This window comes from Myzus persicae, unplaced genomic scaffold (genome assembly GCF_001856785.1).
Source record: "Myzus persicae strain clone G006 unplaced genomic scaffold, MPER_G0061.0, whole genome shotgun sequence".
Lineage (NCBI taxonomy): Eukaryota > Metazoa > Arthropoda > Insecta > Hemiptera > Aphididae > Myzus > Myzus persicae.
Window position 1 is genome coordinate 169,923 of NW_019104009.1, and position 19,452 is coordinate 189,374.

Sequence of the window (19,452 nt, forward strand, 5' to 3'; positions counted from 1 at the left end):
GCATAAAATATTTTCTGCAGTTTAATTGTTATATTGTGTACATAAAATATAAATATAACAATATTATCATAATTGCAGTATTATATTATACCATTGATTAAACTATATTATATAATTATGCCCATCAAAATAAGTAAAAATAACGTAATTATCATTGCTGTTTTTAGTGGCTTAAAAATAGTTGGTTTGTATTAAAATGATTATTTAAATTCGTATTAATCGTAATGATAGATGCATATACAATATACATACCTACATACAGATAGCAAATATATTTGTAAAAAATACCTACCAAACAAAATAAAAATGATATTCATACAAAATGTCCTGTGATAAAATATTTTTGTATTTTTTATATTAAGTACATTGAAATCAACAGGATATCTAGGTACTTCATTTTATAGTTTAGAAAAAAAGTACCCATATCTAATATATACAAGACAATAAAAAAAAAATTGAAATAGTACTGTGGTTGTTGTTATAGCAACACTAAATTTCTTTCAAGTTGATAATAATACTGTGGTTAATATTATATAGGTATAATAAAACTACACAATAAAACTATATCGTATTGCGGGTATTCAAAATCTATCAATTTATCATTATGTTTATGTACCCAGAGTAAACTGTGACAAAACATAAAACACGCATACAATATTATATCCTCTGACATAATCGTAGATTTTTAATAAACAAAAATATTTTGGCACTCACCGAACATGATGTTGTGTCTCGAATCGGTGGCAGTGGCGGCGACGTCATCTTTGCGCATAATAGCGTCGATCGAAAAGTCCGTGGGCTTTTTGATCGCGCTGGCGGGATGCTGTTCCTGGTTGGCCGTGCCCATTATCATATTATTACCGGTGCTTAGGTATCGTCACCGTACCTATGCGGCCGGCGAAACGGTAACGAAAAACGGGTGGAAGGATTATCTATACCTAGGTATCCACGACACGGTGTAAGATTATAATACCAGGACAGAACAACCAAATCGAGGTCCTATAATAATATGAATTTCTTCTATTGCTGCAAATGGCGTGAAAAACACTCGCAAATCGTTGCGACGAAACGGACGTATTTTCGTAACTTCGGGTCAAACGCGAACGGCTGAGGCTTCGGCGGCCGTGGTCGTCGTCGACTAGCGGACCATATCGCCCGGTGTGCGTACCGTTATGATAATATTATAATACTAATTATTATGAAAAATAAAAAGCGGCGGCAACGGAACGGACGTGCCGGGAGCGAATGCGATCACCGCGCCCGTGGTCGACTGATGGGTACAGGTTTGGTATACGGTGTATATACCTGCGCGGTTGCGTCGCCGGTCGTCGTGTACGCGGTACGACGTGCGTGTGCGATGTGTGCGCGGCCAGCCGGTCGGGTTAACGTCGCGATACTAAAACGCGGCGGCGGCCAGTGCGCAGGTCGAGACGGTCGGCGGTGGTGGCGCAGCAGAGCCCAGCCCACCGGCCGCGGCCGCGGGGGGTGGGGCGTGGCCTCCGGATATCGATCTCGCCCTCCTCCACCCCCTCCCCCCACCACTGAGAGATAGCCAGCCGACCGCTCGACCGGGAATGATCCAATGGGCGTGCCCCGTCGTCCCGCTGCTTCTACACTGCCCACAAATACAGCGTGGCGGTCGGAGCGGCGGCGGTGGCGACGGCGATAATGTGTGCGGGCCCGTCGTTGATTTTCTCCGTTTTTTCCCCCCCTCGTCACCACTATCCACCGACCGACCGAAACCGCAGCCACCCCACTCCCCCTGCCAGCAAAGCACGTTCATCGCCCGCCCATTAAACGCCGTCTCGGCGCGAACACAACCGCTATATTATTATAATACGTAATAATAATTGCCGCGCGAGTTTATATATACATTATAATATACAATGTGTATACCTACGCGGCTACGCAGCTTGTACTTTTACACGCTGTGCACCAGTGTTTTTTCGCGTATATATCGCAGTTTCGTCGAGCGATTTGCATAATAATAATAATAATTTTACGTAAAAACGCGTGATATTCTTATTTAAAAAAAAATTCTCGACGCCCCTCCGGTCTTTAGTTAAACAATATGCGCCGCTGCAGTAGTTTTTCACCACGACTATTTATACACCGATGCACCGCTGTACCACTTCTCAGCCTATACATAATATTACTTGTAGCAGCGTAGGCGATCTAATGCGTTCAGTGGCATGGCGAGAACATATTTTATTTTAACCCTATATATAAATGTACAGCTATACATACATACATACATACATACATATATACGAGTACATAATATAATACATACAATGCAATGAAGCAAACATTGTTCACCGTGCTAATGATCGATCTTCTTATGTCCTACCTATAAGTTGGTGTTGTAGAATATTGTATTAGATTCGAGTACCTAAATTGATGGGACGTGGTGAGCAATCAATTAAAATAATAATTTAAAACCTATGGGCTGTATTCCAAATTTAAGTACGTACCTACATTAGTAATAAGAAAAACAATAATGATTACATAACTACATTAAACGAAAATTCATTAGTAAATTCAATAATGATTGTTTTTCAATTATTAACAAATACTACTACTATGTTAAAATAATAATTATTTTTGTGGTTTGAAAAATATATTACTGAATTAAGAAAGTTCATACGTAAAATCAACAAATTTTATCTGTATAATTAATTATATACCCAAACATTAATTTAAGAAAGAAATACATTGAATTTATAAACAGTTAATTAAATTTATAAAGAAGCATTTTTAAATCAACATTGGTTTTTGTTGATTTTATACAACAGATTTTATAAGTTTAATCAATATTAAATTTCTAAAAATCACAAAATGTATTTATCGAAATAATCATACTAATACTTATTAAAAAAATATTATGGTTAAATTCAACATAATATTATTAAATATAAATCCTATCATATCCGTACTTTTGTAGCCATTATATTTTTTTTTTACTGTTATATGATAAACATGAAATTTAGACGTGTGGTACAGTTTATTGTTTTATTCATAATTAATATTCAAGGCGATTGGTGAAATACAGAATCATATATCAATGATACTCATTATGAGAGACTATCAAACTTCAAAAGGTAAGTATAGATAACTATAGGTAAGTGTAATAATTTATCAATATTTTCTTGTATTTTTCGTAACATAGGTAAATATCCCATCAATTCCCATGTAAGTTGTAAGCATGCAACTTTTGTTGTATTATTATCTTACCTATATTAAATTATTATTACATTAACCACTTTTTGCTTCTAGTTACTGTAGTTCTTGGTTTGAGCCTTCCACTAAACTAATTAAATGATTTTAGAAATCATAATGATTTCCTATGTAAGATTATTTTTCATACCTTGCTGGTGCCTGATACTTATATCATATATATAGGTAATTATCAAGCATTATTGGAAATGATCATAAAATATACTTGGAATCCAAGTGCAACAACCGTGCATTGTGTATTTCACGTAATTATATAACGTATCTATATTATGATTATTTCTTCCATATTTTGAACACTTTTCTACTTGATTTTGACAAAGAATCATCTCTCCTCAATCTCTGCAGAGTATTTACTGTTTCTCCGTTTTAAATCGTGACATCGTGTATTTATTTTTCTATAACATAACTGTTGTCTGTTTATTAACTAAAAACAGTGTACTAATTCCTTCATCAAGAAAGGTAACACGAGACGAAAACGGAAAGAAATCTATTATAAAATATGGAATCAAAGATTCACAAAACTCTGTGATGAAAATTTGTGAAACAGCATCAGAAATGGAAATTCTTTTAAAAAATATGGTACAGACAGAGGGACCAGTACAACCATGTATATTGATTGTTGGTTCATTATTTGAGCCTAAACAATTTTGATACAATCAATACATGGTTTTTACAATTTTTAAAAGCGGTGGATGTATGCTTCAAAATATTTCATGTATTCAATGTTGAATATCCACACGAATCGGAAGATATATGGTTATTTTTACAAACTTTTTTTTATGATATTCATACTAAGTATGACAAGTCATGTGCCTTAATAAAACAAATTTCCTCAGAACTTATTGGTGCCAGGGAATAACCCATTTATTATTATTTAACTATTTTCTTTATACATGTTGGCTATTTTCTATATTATCTAATCTAAATTATTATTTTCATAAGTTATTCATGTTTATATTCATATTTAAATTTACTTAATAATTTTTTTAATGTAGTAAATACTATAATTTATGAGTTGAAGGATTTACTATTGTGTAGGTATAATATTATAATATAATACCTTAAAATGTTTAATTAAATACTAACATGTAGCTGTTAGGTTTTCAACATAATATATTTATTATTATTTTGTTATACTTATTTAATGTATTATTATACATTATAACATATTTTATATTTTCAAATAACCATACTGATAATTTAGATAATTAGTTTAATTTGTATATAAAATTATTTGTATATTCAAAATGTGTCACATACATCAGTAACAAAGTAATATCTATACATAGATCTAATGTTGTATGGTAAAAAAATTATATTTATCTACTAATTAAAATTTTTTATGTATGTATATCTTTAATTCTATTTATACATTTGAAATAATCTGTGTACCTATTATAATTATTATTTTTATAAATTAATCTGACAATGAAAATTATTAATAAAAAAAATCTTTTAAATATAATAAAACTTGGTTATTTTTGCAGTATAGGTGATAATGTGATTTCGATATCGTTCAACCGGTCGACCCAAAGGTCGATTATTTAATAGTTATTAGTTGATAGCACGGACTTAATCCGTCGTGGTTGATAGTTATATTTCTTTTTTATTTTGAGTAGGTACCATATCAATTATCAGATGTCAGCTGATGTAATGCGGTAAATGGTGATTAAGTAAGTATTGAACAAAATTGACCAGCTGTTAAAAAAATATCCTTTTAATCATAGACATAATATAGATATATTATGTCTATACTTATAATTAAATAAGGAGTAAAGATTATAATATCTATACTAATTGAATAATAATATTTATTTAGCGACTTGCTGAGGCATACAGCTATATCTATTTTCTATAATTTAAAATGAGCCGTTAGCTAATCAAGCGTTATCATTTCATTTGTTTCCCTTTTTCCCATGACAAAAAAGATTATTTAGTCATGCTTTTTCCATAAAGTTCTACAATAAATGTATAATTTTTTAAAACTTATTAGTTATTTTTTCAAAAATAGGCTCATACAATAATTTAATGTGTGGTTACTTCAGTGGCATTTGATTATTGAGACTAAGGATTTCATGCATGTAACAATGTAGGTTGTAACCTTTCACAATATCATTTGAGTGAAGTTAATGTATAAAGAAAATCAGATAGTATGTGTGTAACTCAGTTGATCATTTTATGCAGACAACCTCCTTCCAAATGATGTTTACAGTTTTATCGGTAAGTAAACTGTTTAACTCAAGTATTAAGTAGGCATTAGAAAATATATGTATTATAGAATTATAATAAATTTTCTTTTTATTTTAGTTGAATGTCATGGACAACAATGAAGTATAAGTACCTATATTAACATAAATAGGTACCTACTAAAATAAATTAAAATAACAACACAATAATAAATTATAGATAACTATTGATATTTTAAAAAATGTTCAAAATGATAACCATCCATATCCAAACAAAGAGATAACCGTTTAGTCACTTCACTAGTTGTAGCTTTTTTTAATACTAATGAAGGTATTTTATTACATATTTCAACAATTCTATTTTTCAAATCATTGATATTATTTGACTCCTCTTTATAAACTTCGCCTTTTAAAAATCCCCAAAAATAAAAATCGAGAACATTCATATTTGGAGAACGCGGTGGCCAAAGAATTGTTGAGCCTTGAGTTCCTATCCATTTACCACTAAAAATATCATCTAATAAAGCACGTACGGCTAACATATTATGAGCTGGTGCTCCATCATGTTGCCAAATCATATTATATCTAATGAAATATTTTCAATTAATAATGGCAGTTCATTTAAAAAAAAATTAAGATAACTGTTTCCATTTAAATTATTTTCAAAAAAATACGGACCTATCAATCTATCATTAATTATGCCACACCATACATTTATACTCCATCTAATTTGTTTATTACATTCATTAATCCAGTGGGGATTTGTATCGCTCCAATAGTGAGTATTGTGGTGATTTACGGTTCCATTATTATGGAAGCTTGCCTCATCAGTCCATACAATTTTTTCTAAAATAGTGGGATTCTAGCTGAACCATCATATGGGCAACAAAAGTAAGTAATACGACGTTCATAATCTGTTGGTTGGAGTTGCCGAACACGAGTCGATAAGTAAGCATGATATTTTTCCTTTTTAGAAATTCTTTGAACAGCAGAATATGATAAATTTAAATCTTCTAAAAAAATATAAAATTATTGAAAATGTATATTGTATTATATTATATTATTGTTTATTAAAATTTATTTATTTTTTAGGTTTACTTGCTACAGCTCTAAATGATATATGCGGGCTTTCAATCAATTTGCATAATACTTCCAATGAATTCTTATCAGTTATCACAGTATTTCGTCTTTTTTTTTTTGCCATAAATGTACCATTCATACTGAGTTGTTTATTAATTCTATAAAACATTGAATGACCGGGACACTGGCGATCAGCATAACGCTGCTGATACAACCTATAAATGAATATTATACTTATTTTTCTCATTATACTGTATTTAATTTTATAAGAAGTACATAATTTGTATGTAAAATATAAGTGTGAAAATCATAATGAAGTTTTTTTTATATTAACTTGGAAAATGAGTTGCCTATCTATTTGTATGTTGTAATTTTTAGATTTTGTTTTTAACTTACCTGATTATTTTATTCTTAAATTGTAATAATATATTTATTTGTAATCAAATATTGTTAATATCCATATTTTGTTGTCAACATTTACATTATAATGTATGATTGAACACTTAGGTGATTCAAGTTAATAAAAATAAATAAAAAATATATGTTTAAGTTTATTTAATAAATAAATAAACATTTGTAAATTTGCTTACCTCGCAGCAGCTCTAGAATTTTTCCCAGATTTTATGAAACAATGCAGCAATGCAGCATATTAGTTTTTTCAAGATTAGTATACATATTAATATGATATATGTATACATATACTTAATTTGCATAAATGGATATGAAATCAATATAAAAAAAAAGTCTATATTTACATTAGATAAATTAGTTTTATTGAAACATATTTTAGTCAATGTACAGATAAAGATTCAAAAATTAAACAGTTACAACAAAGTTAAAAGTAGTTTAAAATGATAAAAGTTTGAAATAAACCCTAACAATACCGATGATGACCCTTGATTGATGTTAGGAAATACCAAAGATATATAATTTAATATATCATTAAATGCATATCCATGAAATACAAAACAAAATTGTATACATAGTTTCATTTAAAGGTGTAACAGTGTACAATTTAAAAGTTTAATTTTTTTATTCATTTTACGGTACTAAACATGGACAAATATGAAACATATGAGGAATTTTTAGCTATGAATGAAAATATAAATATATCTGAAATTGATTTTTATAAAGCAGGGTATAAATCAATTTATGATGTATTACAATCGACTATTCAGGTAATATAACTTAATAATATAATAAAATCGGGTAAATATAAAAAATAAAAATTTACAGGAGGTACATAGCTTAAAAAATAAAAACAAAATTTTAACTGAAGATTTAAATGAACGTAATATTAGCAATAGCAATTTGAAGGAAGAACTTGGCGAAGCTATAATACAAACGGTATGCAATTTATAAATCAAAGTATACTAACTTAATTTAAACTAAATATATTAATACATACATAAATACTAATATTTAATAAATAATTGTACTAACTGTAGAAGAATTTAAAAACAAAAAACCTGGCCTTACAAAATTCTTACGAATTATTGTTGTAAGAAAATGAGCAGTTAAAGCTTAATATAACAACTTTGGTAAGAAAAATTTAGTATTAAATTATAATAATAATTGGTAATACCTGCTGAATAATATTATAGAAAATTGAGAGTAAAAAAATGGTTACATTAGAAACAATGGAACAGTTATTCGACACAAAATTGGCTAGACTTGAAAACAGAATCATAAAAGAGTTGAAAGACATTGATTCTCCATTGATTCTTGACAATACAAATAATACTGCATTACTCCATACTCCTCCAATTAACGTTACCACATTGCACGATGAACTTTCAGAAGTTGTAAGAAAGGTAAATTGTTCACAAAACAAAAATATACAAAAATATTAAAATAATATGTATATTAAAATAATTAGAAATTTAATTTGGTAAAAATTGTACTTATAACTTTTGTTTAGTGCACAGAATGGTGGTGCCCAGTTCATTCTAACTTAAGTGAGCTGGTTAAGTGTAAAACCACTAACATTTGAAGACGAAACCATTATTAGACGTCCTAAGTCTCACCACGCATATTGGTCAAAAGACAATATCGTAATTTTTATTGGATTTTGGTTTTGTTTAATAGGCAATAATTAATGATTTTTCATGACAGGTTCAATGCTGCACCAATGAAAGAAAGCGCCAAAGTCAGCCCATAGTGCACAAATTACCGTCCTGTTGGCCAACATTATTACCAAGCGATATTGACAAGCTTAGTAACCAGTTTTCTACACACAAAATATGAAAAAAAAAGTAAAATATACGTATGACTTACTATAATTCCAAATTCGCTTTATTTTATCATCTTAGTCTCCATTCTCTTAAGACTTAATTACTAACTTACTGACTACTGTCTACAACACACATATTAAACATTAATTTCCAAAATGTTATGAAAAAACTGAAAAAACTAATTAATGCTAATTTGATAATTAATAATAAATAAAAGTATGGACTCTTATCCATCTTGCCGTAATTATAGATAAAATATAAGAAGTCTATGAAGTACTCACTATCAGTACTACCTATAAAGTATTAAAACTTTTATAATTTTAAATCAAATACAAATACTATATATTTTGCTGAATAGTTCATATATGTATATTTTTTTTTATTCAATTTACAATTTTGGATATACTATAGCAACATAATTAATTACACTTTGAATAATATTTTTAACAGGTTAATATTAATTGTTATCATTTACAATTTAAAATTGAATATTAGTGTAGTATAGGTGTAGCATAGTAAAATGCACTTACAATTTATAATCAAACTTTAGTACAATATAAAAAATCTACCATAAATTGCTTCAATAGTTGTAACATATCTGTTTGCACAAGCTCGTTTTGAAAATTCACATAAATGTATTCATAATTTAAATAATACTTATATACTTCCAAATAAATATTGTACTAATAAACTGAAATAGTTATAAACCTATTTATTTCAATGTCATGAACAGGGTTTGAGACAATCATTTACTTATTTAATTGGTTTGATATAAAATCTGGTATAGGTCAGATTCTAGATATTAAATTTAATCCTTAATTAAAATTGAAAATTAAGAATAATATTACATTTTGAAAGTTGTTTCAAAGCAAAGATTCAGAGCAAATTCATTAGATAGGTTTAGTATTAATATCATTAGGTATTCTAACTTTAAATGTATAAAGCCATTTTAATTAACAAAATGTGTTAAATTGTTTCAATAATTGATGACACTACAGAATTATAGAAAAATTCTTGATAAGTAACTAAAATTATGATAATATTATAGTTAAATAATCTTAAAATATATATTTCTTCACATCTTACTGGATGTCATAGTATTTTTTAAATAAACTACTTTACATTTTTCTACACAATAATATACATAATAATATATTGTATACTTCAACAAACACATAATATGTAACTTTTAAGTTTAAATTTTTCCAGCAGCCAATTAAGGCACCTACTTGGATTTATTAACTTGAATGTTGGTAATGGTAATTTGTTTATCAATTTATTAATAAGTCTTCAATATATCATTTTTGACTTGCAGAAACAATGTCATGGTAGAGGTCTAATGATAATTAATTTAAAATGATAAATAATAATGTGAATTACATTATTACCATTTTGGAATAGTTTCCACCGAGTCCTTTAGAAACCCTAGAGACACCACGGCTTTTTAAAACTAAGAAACATATACCATTAAAATGAACCTCCTACTTATCGGAAGCCACCCTGAAAGAGCTGGAAAAGTCCACCCGACTTACCGTTATTACAAACACGTCAATCCCGTTTTGTTTGCAATCTCGAAGGAGCTGACTCAAGATGAAGCTGACAATGTTATTAACGGCTACCGCCGATCTGACTTCTCACAAGAAGCCTCGATCAACGATTACAAAAGAGGAGAAATACCAAAGCATCCTATCATAAAGGATGACTTTTACTACAGAGCACTTGAAGAGACAAGACGACGTTTTGCCCCTGAGCAAAAGTACCGACCAGTCTCCTTCCTTGACCTTAGATACTACCCTTGGACACTACCGACCTCAGCCGAGGCCCCGTTCTCCACGTCTGATTATTGGAAAAAGTACGTTAAAATCAAGCACCAAATAGGTGAAATTGAAAATGACAAGACTATCCTTTCACAATCTCTACAACGAGATATTCCGACACAACCGAAAAAAAGTCCACCGAATTAAAGACGGCATATATGTCGACAGATTTGGTATAGATCTAAAATACTGGAATCAAGCTCACGCCAGATCACATCTGGTCAAGAAAGACGACCCTGACAAGATTCGCATGGTTTTCGGAGTCCCAAAACTCCTTCTCATGTCCGAATGCATGTTTTTGTGGCCCTTAGTTAATGATTTAATTAACAAAGATGGCCCCATGTTATGGGGTTACGAAACCCTGAAAGGTGGATGGTACTCCATGTACAATTGGATGACCACAAACTCACCTCACAGCGGTACTTTCCTCGCTCTCGACTGGAAACATGAAAATAAAAAACAATACATGAATAAATATTTTTAAATACTTTGTAGTAAGCATTTATACTAATTAAGTACTTAATAGTAATTTAAATATAATTATAAATCACACCTACTTTTTTTAAAAATTTTATATATAATAATATGCTTTACACAATCAGCATATTATATTGTGATTATTATTGATTGACATACTAATGATTGATGTTTTCCAAACTGTATAATAGATTTTGTTATGGCATATCAAAAATAACATATTATGTCATTATATTTATAATTTTATATTCACTTTTGTTTATAAGTTAAAAAGTGGATATTTCAATATAACTTTTATAACTTTAGAGTACAAGCTTTCAAATAAAGTTATATCTTTCAAATCAATATTATGCCACATTTTAACATCAAAGGAAAAGAAACTTTATAATAACTCGCAGGAACATCTTAGTTGTTTTTTAATATTTCTGTGTAGTGATAACTTGATTATATAGGTAACAGTCCACATTTAAGTATCCAGTAGGTACCAGTGATCTATAGGTTAGGCATACAAAGATTTGAACAAAAATTGTACTTGTATACATGATTAATCTGAAATAAAAATTTCTTGATTTAATATGTTTGATAAATTGTATAATTTTGGTAACTAAAAACTAAACTAGTAAAACTTACCAATGAATTGTACAAATGCAATTGCCAAGTATTCAATATTTCAATTCTCCAACTTGAGGAGTACTCATATGTTTGATTACATTATTAAAAGAAAATACATGAAATACAATATGTAGTATATGATACTATAATATTTACAAACACTAATATTACTACTAAACGTTTATCAATACAATTTGAACACTAAGAACTGTAGAGTTTAAAAATTTAATATTTTATTTAATATTTTTATACGAATTACGACCACGATTCACGATTCAAATTTGATGTTATTAACTTATAACCTAACCGACGTCCGACACAGTGTTGCCAGGTGTGGCGATTTATCGCCAAAGTGGCGATTTTGAATGATTGTTTGGCGGAGATATTTGACTTTTGGCGGGTGGCGGAAAAGTTGGCGATTTTCGATTCGAAGTGTGAGATTAATGGCGACTTACTACTATACTACTATAATCAATGGTAATAGTGGTAATACTTATCACAATATCAGAAAATTGATAATAGGCATGTTTTTATCACATTAATTTTGTTTAAATAAGTTATAAAATATATTATCAGATTTATTGTTGCCTTCTCAACATTTTAAATAGTTATTTTTAAACAATTACAATGATTATCAAGGGAAAACCTAGTCTAAGATATGTTGCATATACATATCTGCTACATACACATACACGTACGAAGTACGTAAAAAAAAAATCACGCATTGAAGCCATTGAAGGTTTATACTTTAAGCGTGTCATCACTCAGCCCGCAGCCGTCAGCTTTTACTCGCTAGTCCTGAAGATTGAAAAATGGGTAAAATTGAAAAACTCAGAAAGTATAGAAAATCATGGGAAAATGAATTATGGGCTAAAGGTATGTGTAAATATTTTTAAAACATAATATAATCGGTCAAAACTAAAAATGGACTTTTTGTCTCCACTGTTTCCAGAATTTTCGTCCTGGATTCAATATAACCAGATCAAAATTAATTTGTATAATTTTCTTAATTTTTAAGGTTGGTTAGCACCAGCTGATTCAACTGCGAACACAGTTGCAGAAGCTTATTGTAAAGTATGCCGTTCGTTTTTGAGAGCACATGTAACCGATTTGAAAAGGCATGCAAAAACAAAAATCCACAGTGATAACATGGTCCAGTTGAATCCAATGAAAAAAGATCAGTCTGTATTAAGTAACATTGTTAAAATATCTAACGAACAAAAAATTATAGATTTGAAATTAGCTGTCTATGTAAGTACACACACTTCAATTATGAGTGTCGATCATTTGGGTGAAATATTGAAAGTGCTTGGCAAAGGTACTGCATTAGCCAATTTAAAACTTCATCGAACTAAATGTTCTTCATTGATTCAAAATGTAATCGCACCAACCTTACTTGAGGAACTTGTGCAAAATATTGGCACAAATTATTAATCATTGATTATCGATGAATCCACTGATGTTTCCGTATTCAAATACTTGTGCCTATGTATTAAATATTTTAGCTCTAAAACTGAATCTATAATTATTAAATATTTAGGCATTATAGAAGTTGTGAATTGTTCAGCTGATTCACTGTATGACTGTATATGTAATTACATGCAGGTGATAGGTTTAAATTTATCAAAGTTGATTGGCATAGGTACTGATGGTGCAAACAAATTATGCGGAAAATATCATTCTCTTTTTACCAATTTAAAACAAAAAAGTCCAAACTTGCAAATCGTAAGATGTATTTGTCATTCTTTGAACAATGCAGTTTCAAAAGCATCAGAAAGCTTTCCTAGTACTATTGATTACCTTTGCAGAGAAGTGTATAACTGGTTCCATATAAGTCCAAAAAGAAGGGATGAGTATAAACAAATGTTTGATCTTCTTAACTCTGGCTTGAATAAAAAGTTCCATAATTTTCACCAGATATCTGGCACACGGTGGCTAGCACGCAGTTTTGTCGTTAACACCATTCTAGAACACTGGCTAGAGCTTAAAACTCATTTTTCTCTTATGGTGAAAAAGGAAAAATGTTACGCTTCACGAATTATACATGAAATGCTACATGATGACACTAATTACCTTTATCTTATCATCATAAAACCCATTTTACAAGAATTAAATTCCTTAAATTTAACTTTTCAAAAGAATTTTGTGGATCTTGGAAGGTCCTATGATGATATTTGTTGTTTATTTATATTTTTGGCAAAGAAAATTATAAAAGAATCTGTAGTGTCAAAAGGATTTGAATATATATATAACAATATTAATAATGATTCTGTATACCGACATTCGAGCAATTGTGATTATGGAGTGGGGTATAACCAGTCAATAATTAATATAAATTTATCTCAAGAAAAGAAGTCTAATGTACAGACACAAGCTTTTAATTTTATTAAACAATTACTGTATGAAATAAAAAAGAGATTGCCCGACAACATTGAATTTTTCAAGAAAATGAAATTATTTTAACCCACTTTGTGTTTATGCCAATTGCATGTAAATTTTATTGATTTACCTTTTGTTAATTTATTTTTAAAACCTTCAGAGATTGTATTGATAGAAACACAATGGGAAAAATTAACAACAGTAACTTGGAAAATGTACTTAAATGAAAAACAGTTAAACGATGCCAACTTATTTTGGCCAAAAGTTTACAATTACAAAGATGCGGGTGGTAATTTTGCATTTAGGGAATTGTCAGAATTCGTTCTAAAAGGTCTCTCATTGCCTTCAAGCAATGCTGTGGTGGAGCGAGTATTCTCTATAATGAATACAGTAAAAACAAAATCCAGAAATCGTATAAATGCAAATATGTTGGATGCTTTATTAAGAATAAAAACTACATTTATTTCTACGAAAACATGTTGTACAGAATTTGTACCACCTAAATCAATGTATGACAAGTTTAATTCAGAAATGTATAACAAAAAAAATGATGTGAACACTATAATTAATAATGTTGAATCATTAGACAATGATTTTAACGATGAATTAATTAATATAGTAAACGAAATAAGTTTACCTGATTTTTATTAAACTTGTGTTATAACTATAATGCTATATGTATCAATACTATTAAAACTGCTAAATAATAATTTGTATTTACTTTTTTGTTATAATATAAAATATAAGATGTTGTTTTATAAAACATGTATACATTGGGCAAAAGAACTTATAATTTATACTGTTTATACTGTTATCATTTTATTAATAAAGTTTTGTTTTTTTTTCAATCATAATTTGTTTAGTTTGGTTCCGTTTAAATAGTTATAATTTTATCTTTATTAATAAAGTAACAAACTGACAAAAATGCCAAATGGTATTGGCCAAATCCAATAAAGTGACGTCGAAAAAAATTTTTTTTTGAAATTTTGGCGATAGATGGCGATAATTTTTAAAGCTTAATTTTGGCGGTAGATGGCGTTATTGGAAAAGTAAATTGGCGATTTCCTTATCAATAATTCTGGCAACACTGGCTCCGACAACCGTTTATCTACTCAACGTATTATCATGGTATGATCCATGGTTACCAGGTAACGGGTATACTCATATCGACATGTATCAGCTGTCTCCATGTAGTCCATGGAACTCATAGACCTTATACCTAATACTAAGTACCTATAAGGTCTATGATGGTACTATGATATCAGCACAGAGCAAAACGCATGATATATTGATAACAATTGATAGTAGACAAGTACTATAATTCCCTTATAATAACCGTGCACAGGGTGCACAGAAGACAGAAGATAGCAGAACAATACAAAATAATATCTGATCAAAATTAGTCTATTGTATCTAATCGTAAATGGGTATAGGGTAGTGATGAATACACTCAAGTAGGTAAGTAGGTATGCAATAAGTGATAGTTATGATCCAATTGGCAATTACTGAATTACTTATTATAATATGGAACTATGACAATCAGTTATTGTAACGAGTATGTGCTATAGGTACAAAGTACAAAGATTATCACTATTATACCTTGGGCTCGAATCACAGATTAAATGAAACCAGATAGTGCACTTCGGAATATAACAATAGATTTCCAAAAAACAGGATCTGATTGGTTACTGCGCGATGCAGTAGGTCCAAATAGGAGTAACAAAAATATTGTAATACAATAATTTACGAAAAATATTGTTCACAGATAAAAAGACAAAGACACTATTTTATTCCAATTAATTAATTTGTTTATTTATTAAAATTACACAACATATAAACATTTACAAGTAGATGAAAAAAAACTACAGTTAAATTATACTAAAAACAAAATTCTAACATAATTATCCTATTTTTATTGTGCTGTAGTGTCCACTTGTTTTCAGTCGGTTGGCTCCAAATTGTATAAACCACAGAAATGTGCAAAATTATATCTAGATAATTATTCAAATGCATTTTTATTTGAATAATTTGAAAATATTATTATTGGAATAATAATGTTTTCAGATAACTCAAATACATTTTTATTCAAATAACTATCTAGATACAATTTCATTGGAATGACGCTCTACTCTCGTAGATCATTCCCTTTTTTAATTCCATCATAAAATAATAATTATGAAAAGTTAACAAAAATTTTGCAAGTACTTATAAAAATTTAATTTTAAGCACGTGACCAAACAAACACATAAACAAAACATTATCATGAAATATGTTTGACAAGTGATAACATATAGAGTACAGTATGACCAGTTTTATGAAATATGGTAAATTTATTTTTTCCTTTCCTAGCCAGACTGATTTGAGAAGTACAAAAATTTGTTTACATATTACCGACTTTCATGAGTGCAATATCTGGTTTCATTTAATCTGCGCTCGAATGTTATTACATTTAACTTCTGGTCTTTATATTTGATAATATGTATTATTACGACCAATGTGGCCATACATACCGGCTATCATTTTCAGTGGGGTGAACTATGCAAAACCCTTAACTAAATGAGTATTATAAAATACATTTTGGGTACAGTGTACTTGATAAATTGATTTGAAAAGTGTAGTATCTTTTACCTCGGTATAAAAATCCTAGGGTATCTACTATCAACTGTCTAACTGGTATTTACACACAAACACCACCCAAAACCTTCCAACTTTGAGAGGCTATATCTCGTCAACGGATTAACGAAAAATGAAAATTTAAATGTGAAAATCCATTAAAAAAATAGCTTTATTAGTTTATGAAATTTTAAGTATAGGTTTTCATTTGAAAATCAAAAGTTGATAGTGGTTTATCTAATAAATATAGGGGTGAAAAAAATTTTATATAGTTCTAGAACAGCATGGATTTAAAATTTTGAAAAAAAAAAAAATTGAAAAAAGTAAATGGTTTTGAGAAATATTGAGTGTTTTACGTTAAATGAATCACCCTGTATATTATGAAATATTAATTTAAATAAATATACAATCAATTAGGTAATTTTTTAATTCATTAATACAATTATTTTAAAATTAGTTGATTTTTTATTAAATTGATAATATTTACCATTCTTAAATCATAAATATTTTATTGATTCAGTCATTTAATATTATTAAACTAAATATATTTTAATTAAATTCAATAATAACCATTTTGTAAAAATAATTTAATTTTTGTTAATTCAACAATATTTATGTGTTAAATTAATAGAAAACCAATGCACTCAAATGTTTCCCAATTTAAATAGTTATAAAAGACACGTTACAATAAAGCACATAAAAAATACTTTTAGTTTACCTACATCAACATTTAATAATACTAATGATATTTGCGATAATATTAACTATGTTAAAACAAGCACAATAAGTCAACCCCCTATGGATACAACAAATATGTTTATTGAAACCAATTGTGAGTTTACTTACTAGTTTCGCCAAAGAAACAATTAAAGAACCAATTTTATTAGCAACTTTTCAAACAATTACAACAGCAATTTCTAATACATTTAATTTTTGTAATACCGAATATTCTTTAAACAATTGGTTAGTTGAAACCACCTTTTTGAAAACATTTAACAATTTACTGTTAATGAAGAGATTGACTTAGTATCGAACTCAGGTACAACTATGTATAATAACCAAATTACCAAGGGTGTATTATTGCCATTACATTCTCAGTTAAAAAAATTCTTTGAACATGATTATAACTTAGATAAAACTTTAACAATCTATGAACAATTGAAAAATAACACAAATAATGAAACACAAATAAAACATTTTGTTCGAGGAAAATTGTGGCAAGAAAAAATTATATATAGTTTAAGATTATATTTTCAAATTCTTGAGATTTTTTGTACTACTTAAGGAGTGTCCTATGGGGATACATACTTTTGTTTTTTTTTTTAATGAGAACACCCCTTTTCAACTGTATATTTGTATAAAACCAATTTTAAGGACTATTATTTTAAATACAAACATTTTTATAACTAAGAACTTACCCATTAAAATTTTGAATTCATTTCAGCAAAATTTTCAAAAATTTATCAAATAAATAATTTACAGTGAAAAGAGGGGTTCTCATTTGAAAAACAGAAGTTTATATATCACCACAGGACATTCCTTTACAAAAAAAAATCTAGAATTTAGACTTATGGTCAGAATATATTTAAAAATTCCAAAAATCAGATTTTGAATAAATGTATTATTAAAGGAAATAATAGGGGTGAGCATGCTTGGTGAATCACCCGGTATATATTTATATATGTATGTTGTATCCTAATATTATCACGTGCCTTTCATTTTTGAGTGTCAAATTGAAATATCTAATGATATTATTAGATAATCGTGTAAATTATTAATTTTCTATAATAATATGTGTATTATTAACTAAAAGTTTAAACTGAATAAAACGATTTAAGATAGTCTTAATAAATTGTTTCTTGATATTTTACTATATAAATATAGTTTAAAAATCAATTATAATTTTGGTAATTTTTCATATAATACAAATGGCGTGATGTATACCTTTGTGTCCTTACAAGGATTTAAAAATTAGTTTGTTTGGTGTTCCTAAGACTTCTCCTCTTAGTGACGGGTGGGAAAAAATATTAGATGTTAGTTTTCGAACTAACTCTAAAGTATGTCGTTACCACTTCAAGAAAGAGGATGTAGTTGATACTTGGGAATCTGGTACAGAATTTAGCAAGTAAGTAAAATAATATTATTTAATTATATTTTTATTATATACTTAGCTTCGTGAAGGATACCCATACCCATACTTTTACAAATTCATATTTACAGATATATTTGAAAAAGCCCAGGCTCGTTAAAGATGCGATTCCTATTGGATTAAGTTTTTTGTTTGCAAATAATGTAATTATCCATAACACTAAAATTATTATTTGAGAAGTAACTTAAATATCTAGTTCAATCAGTGGATACCATTTATATTATATTATATTATTGAATATATTCAACGGGCAATAGCCCTTTACAAAGTATATAATATAACAATATGACAACAACCAAGATACATATAAATTAAGTAGGTAATAATAATACAAAAATTTAATAATGTTTTACAATTGAAAATATATGACTAAGATTAAATGTATAGGGGAGAATGGGGGAATACCGGTCAGTGGGTAATACCGGTCACAAATATTTAAACCACGATTTAAGATAGTATGGTTGCCCGACGACCTATGATAAGATCGTTTTAAACTGGAAACCAAATTAAATAACCAGAACAGCTGGAAAATTGACCACTAGCGCTTGCGACATGATGTGTGCCAATATAGAAGCAGAATTTACGAGCTTATTATTTTTTCCCGCGCTTTACTAATATCAAATATGTACCTATTACCACAGTAATACAGAATAAATCTATTATGTGAT

The 19,452-nt window shown here is 28.7% G+C and overlaps 2 protein-coding genes across 2 annotated transcripts in view; one reads left to right on the forward strand and one right to left on the reverse strand.

Annotated features, from left to right (window-relative positions):
• Positions 1-1,389, reverse strand: part of LOC111037522 (T-box protein H15-like) — a 56,362-nt gene extending 54,973 nt beyond the window's left edge. Inside the window, exon 1 of the mRNA XM_022320150.1 lies at positions 715-1,389. Within this exon, the coding sequence (XP_022175842.1) occupies positions 715-853 (139 nt within the window). The 5' untranslated portion in view covers positions 854-1,389. The remainder of the gene's footprint in view (positions 1-714) is intronic.
• A 10,567-nt stretch (positions 1,390-11,956) lies between these two features.
• Positions 11,957-13,107, forward strand: LOC111037526. The gene is made up of 2 exons (XM_022320155.1): positions 11,957-12,519; positions 12,662-13,107. Exons 1-2 carry the CDS (start codon positions 12,456-12,458, stop codon positions 13,075-13,077), a joined length of 480 nt encoding a protein of 159 aa, XP_022175847.1. The 5' UTR covers positions 11,957-12,455; the 3' UTR covers positions 13,078-13,107.
• The last annotated feature ends 6,345 nt before the right edge of the window (positions 13,108-19,452 follow it).

Bases quoted from the DNA above. Each gene is read 5' to 3' on its own strand.
- LOC111037526 (XM_022320155.1), top strand. From the start codon at position 12,456: ATGGGTAAAATTGAAAAACTCAGAAAGTATAGAAAATCATGGGAAAAT. The intron at 12,520-12,661 runs GTATGTGTAAAT...TTAATTTTTAAG, and splicing joins AAATGAATTATGGGCTAAAG to GTTGGTTAGCACCAGCTGAT.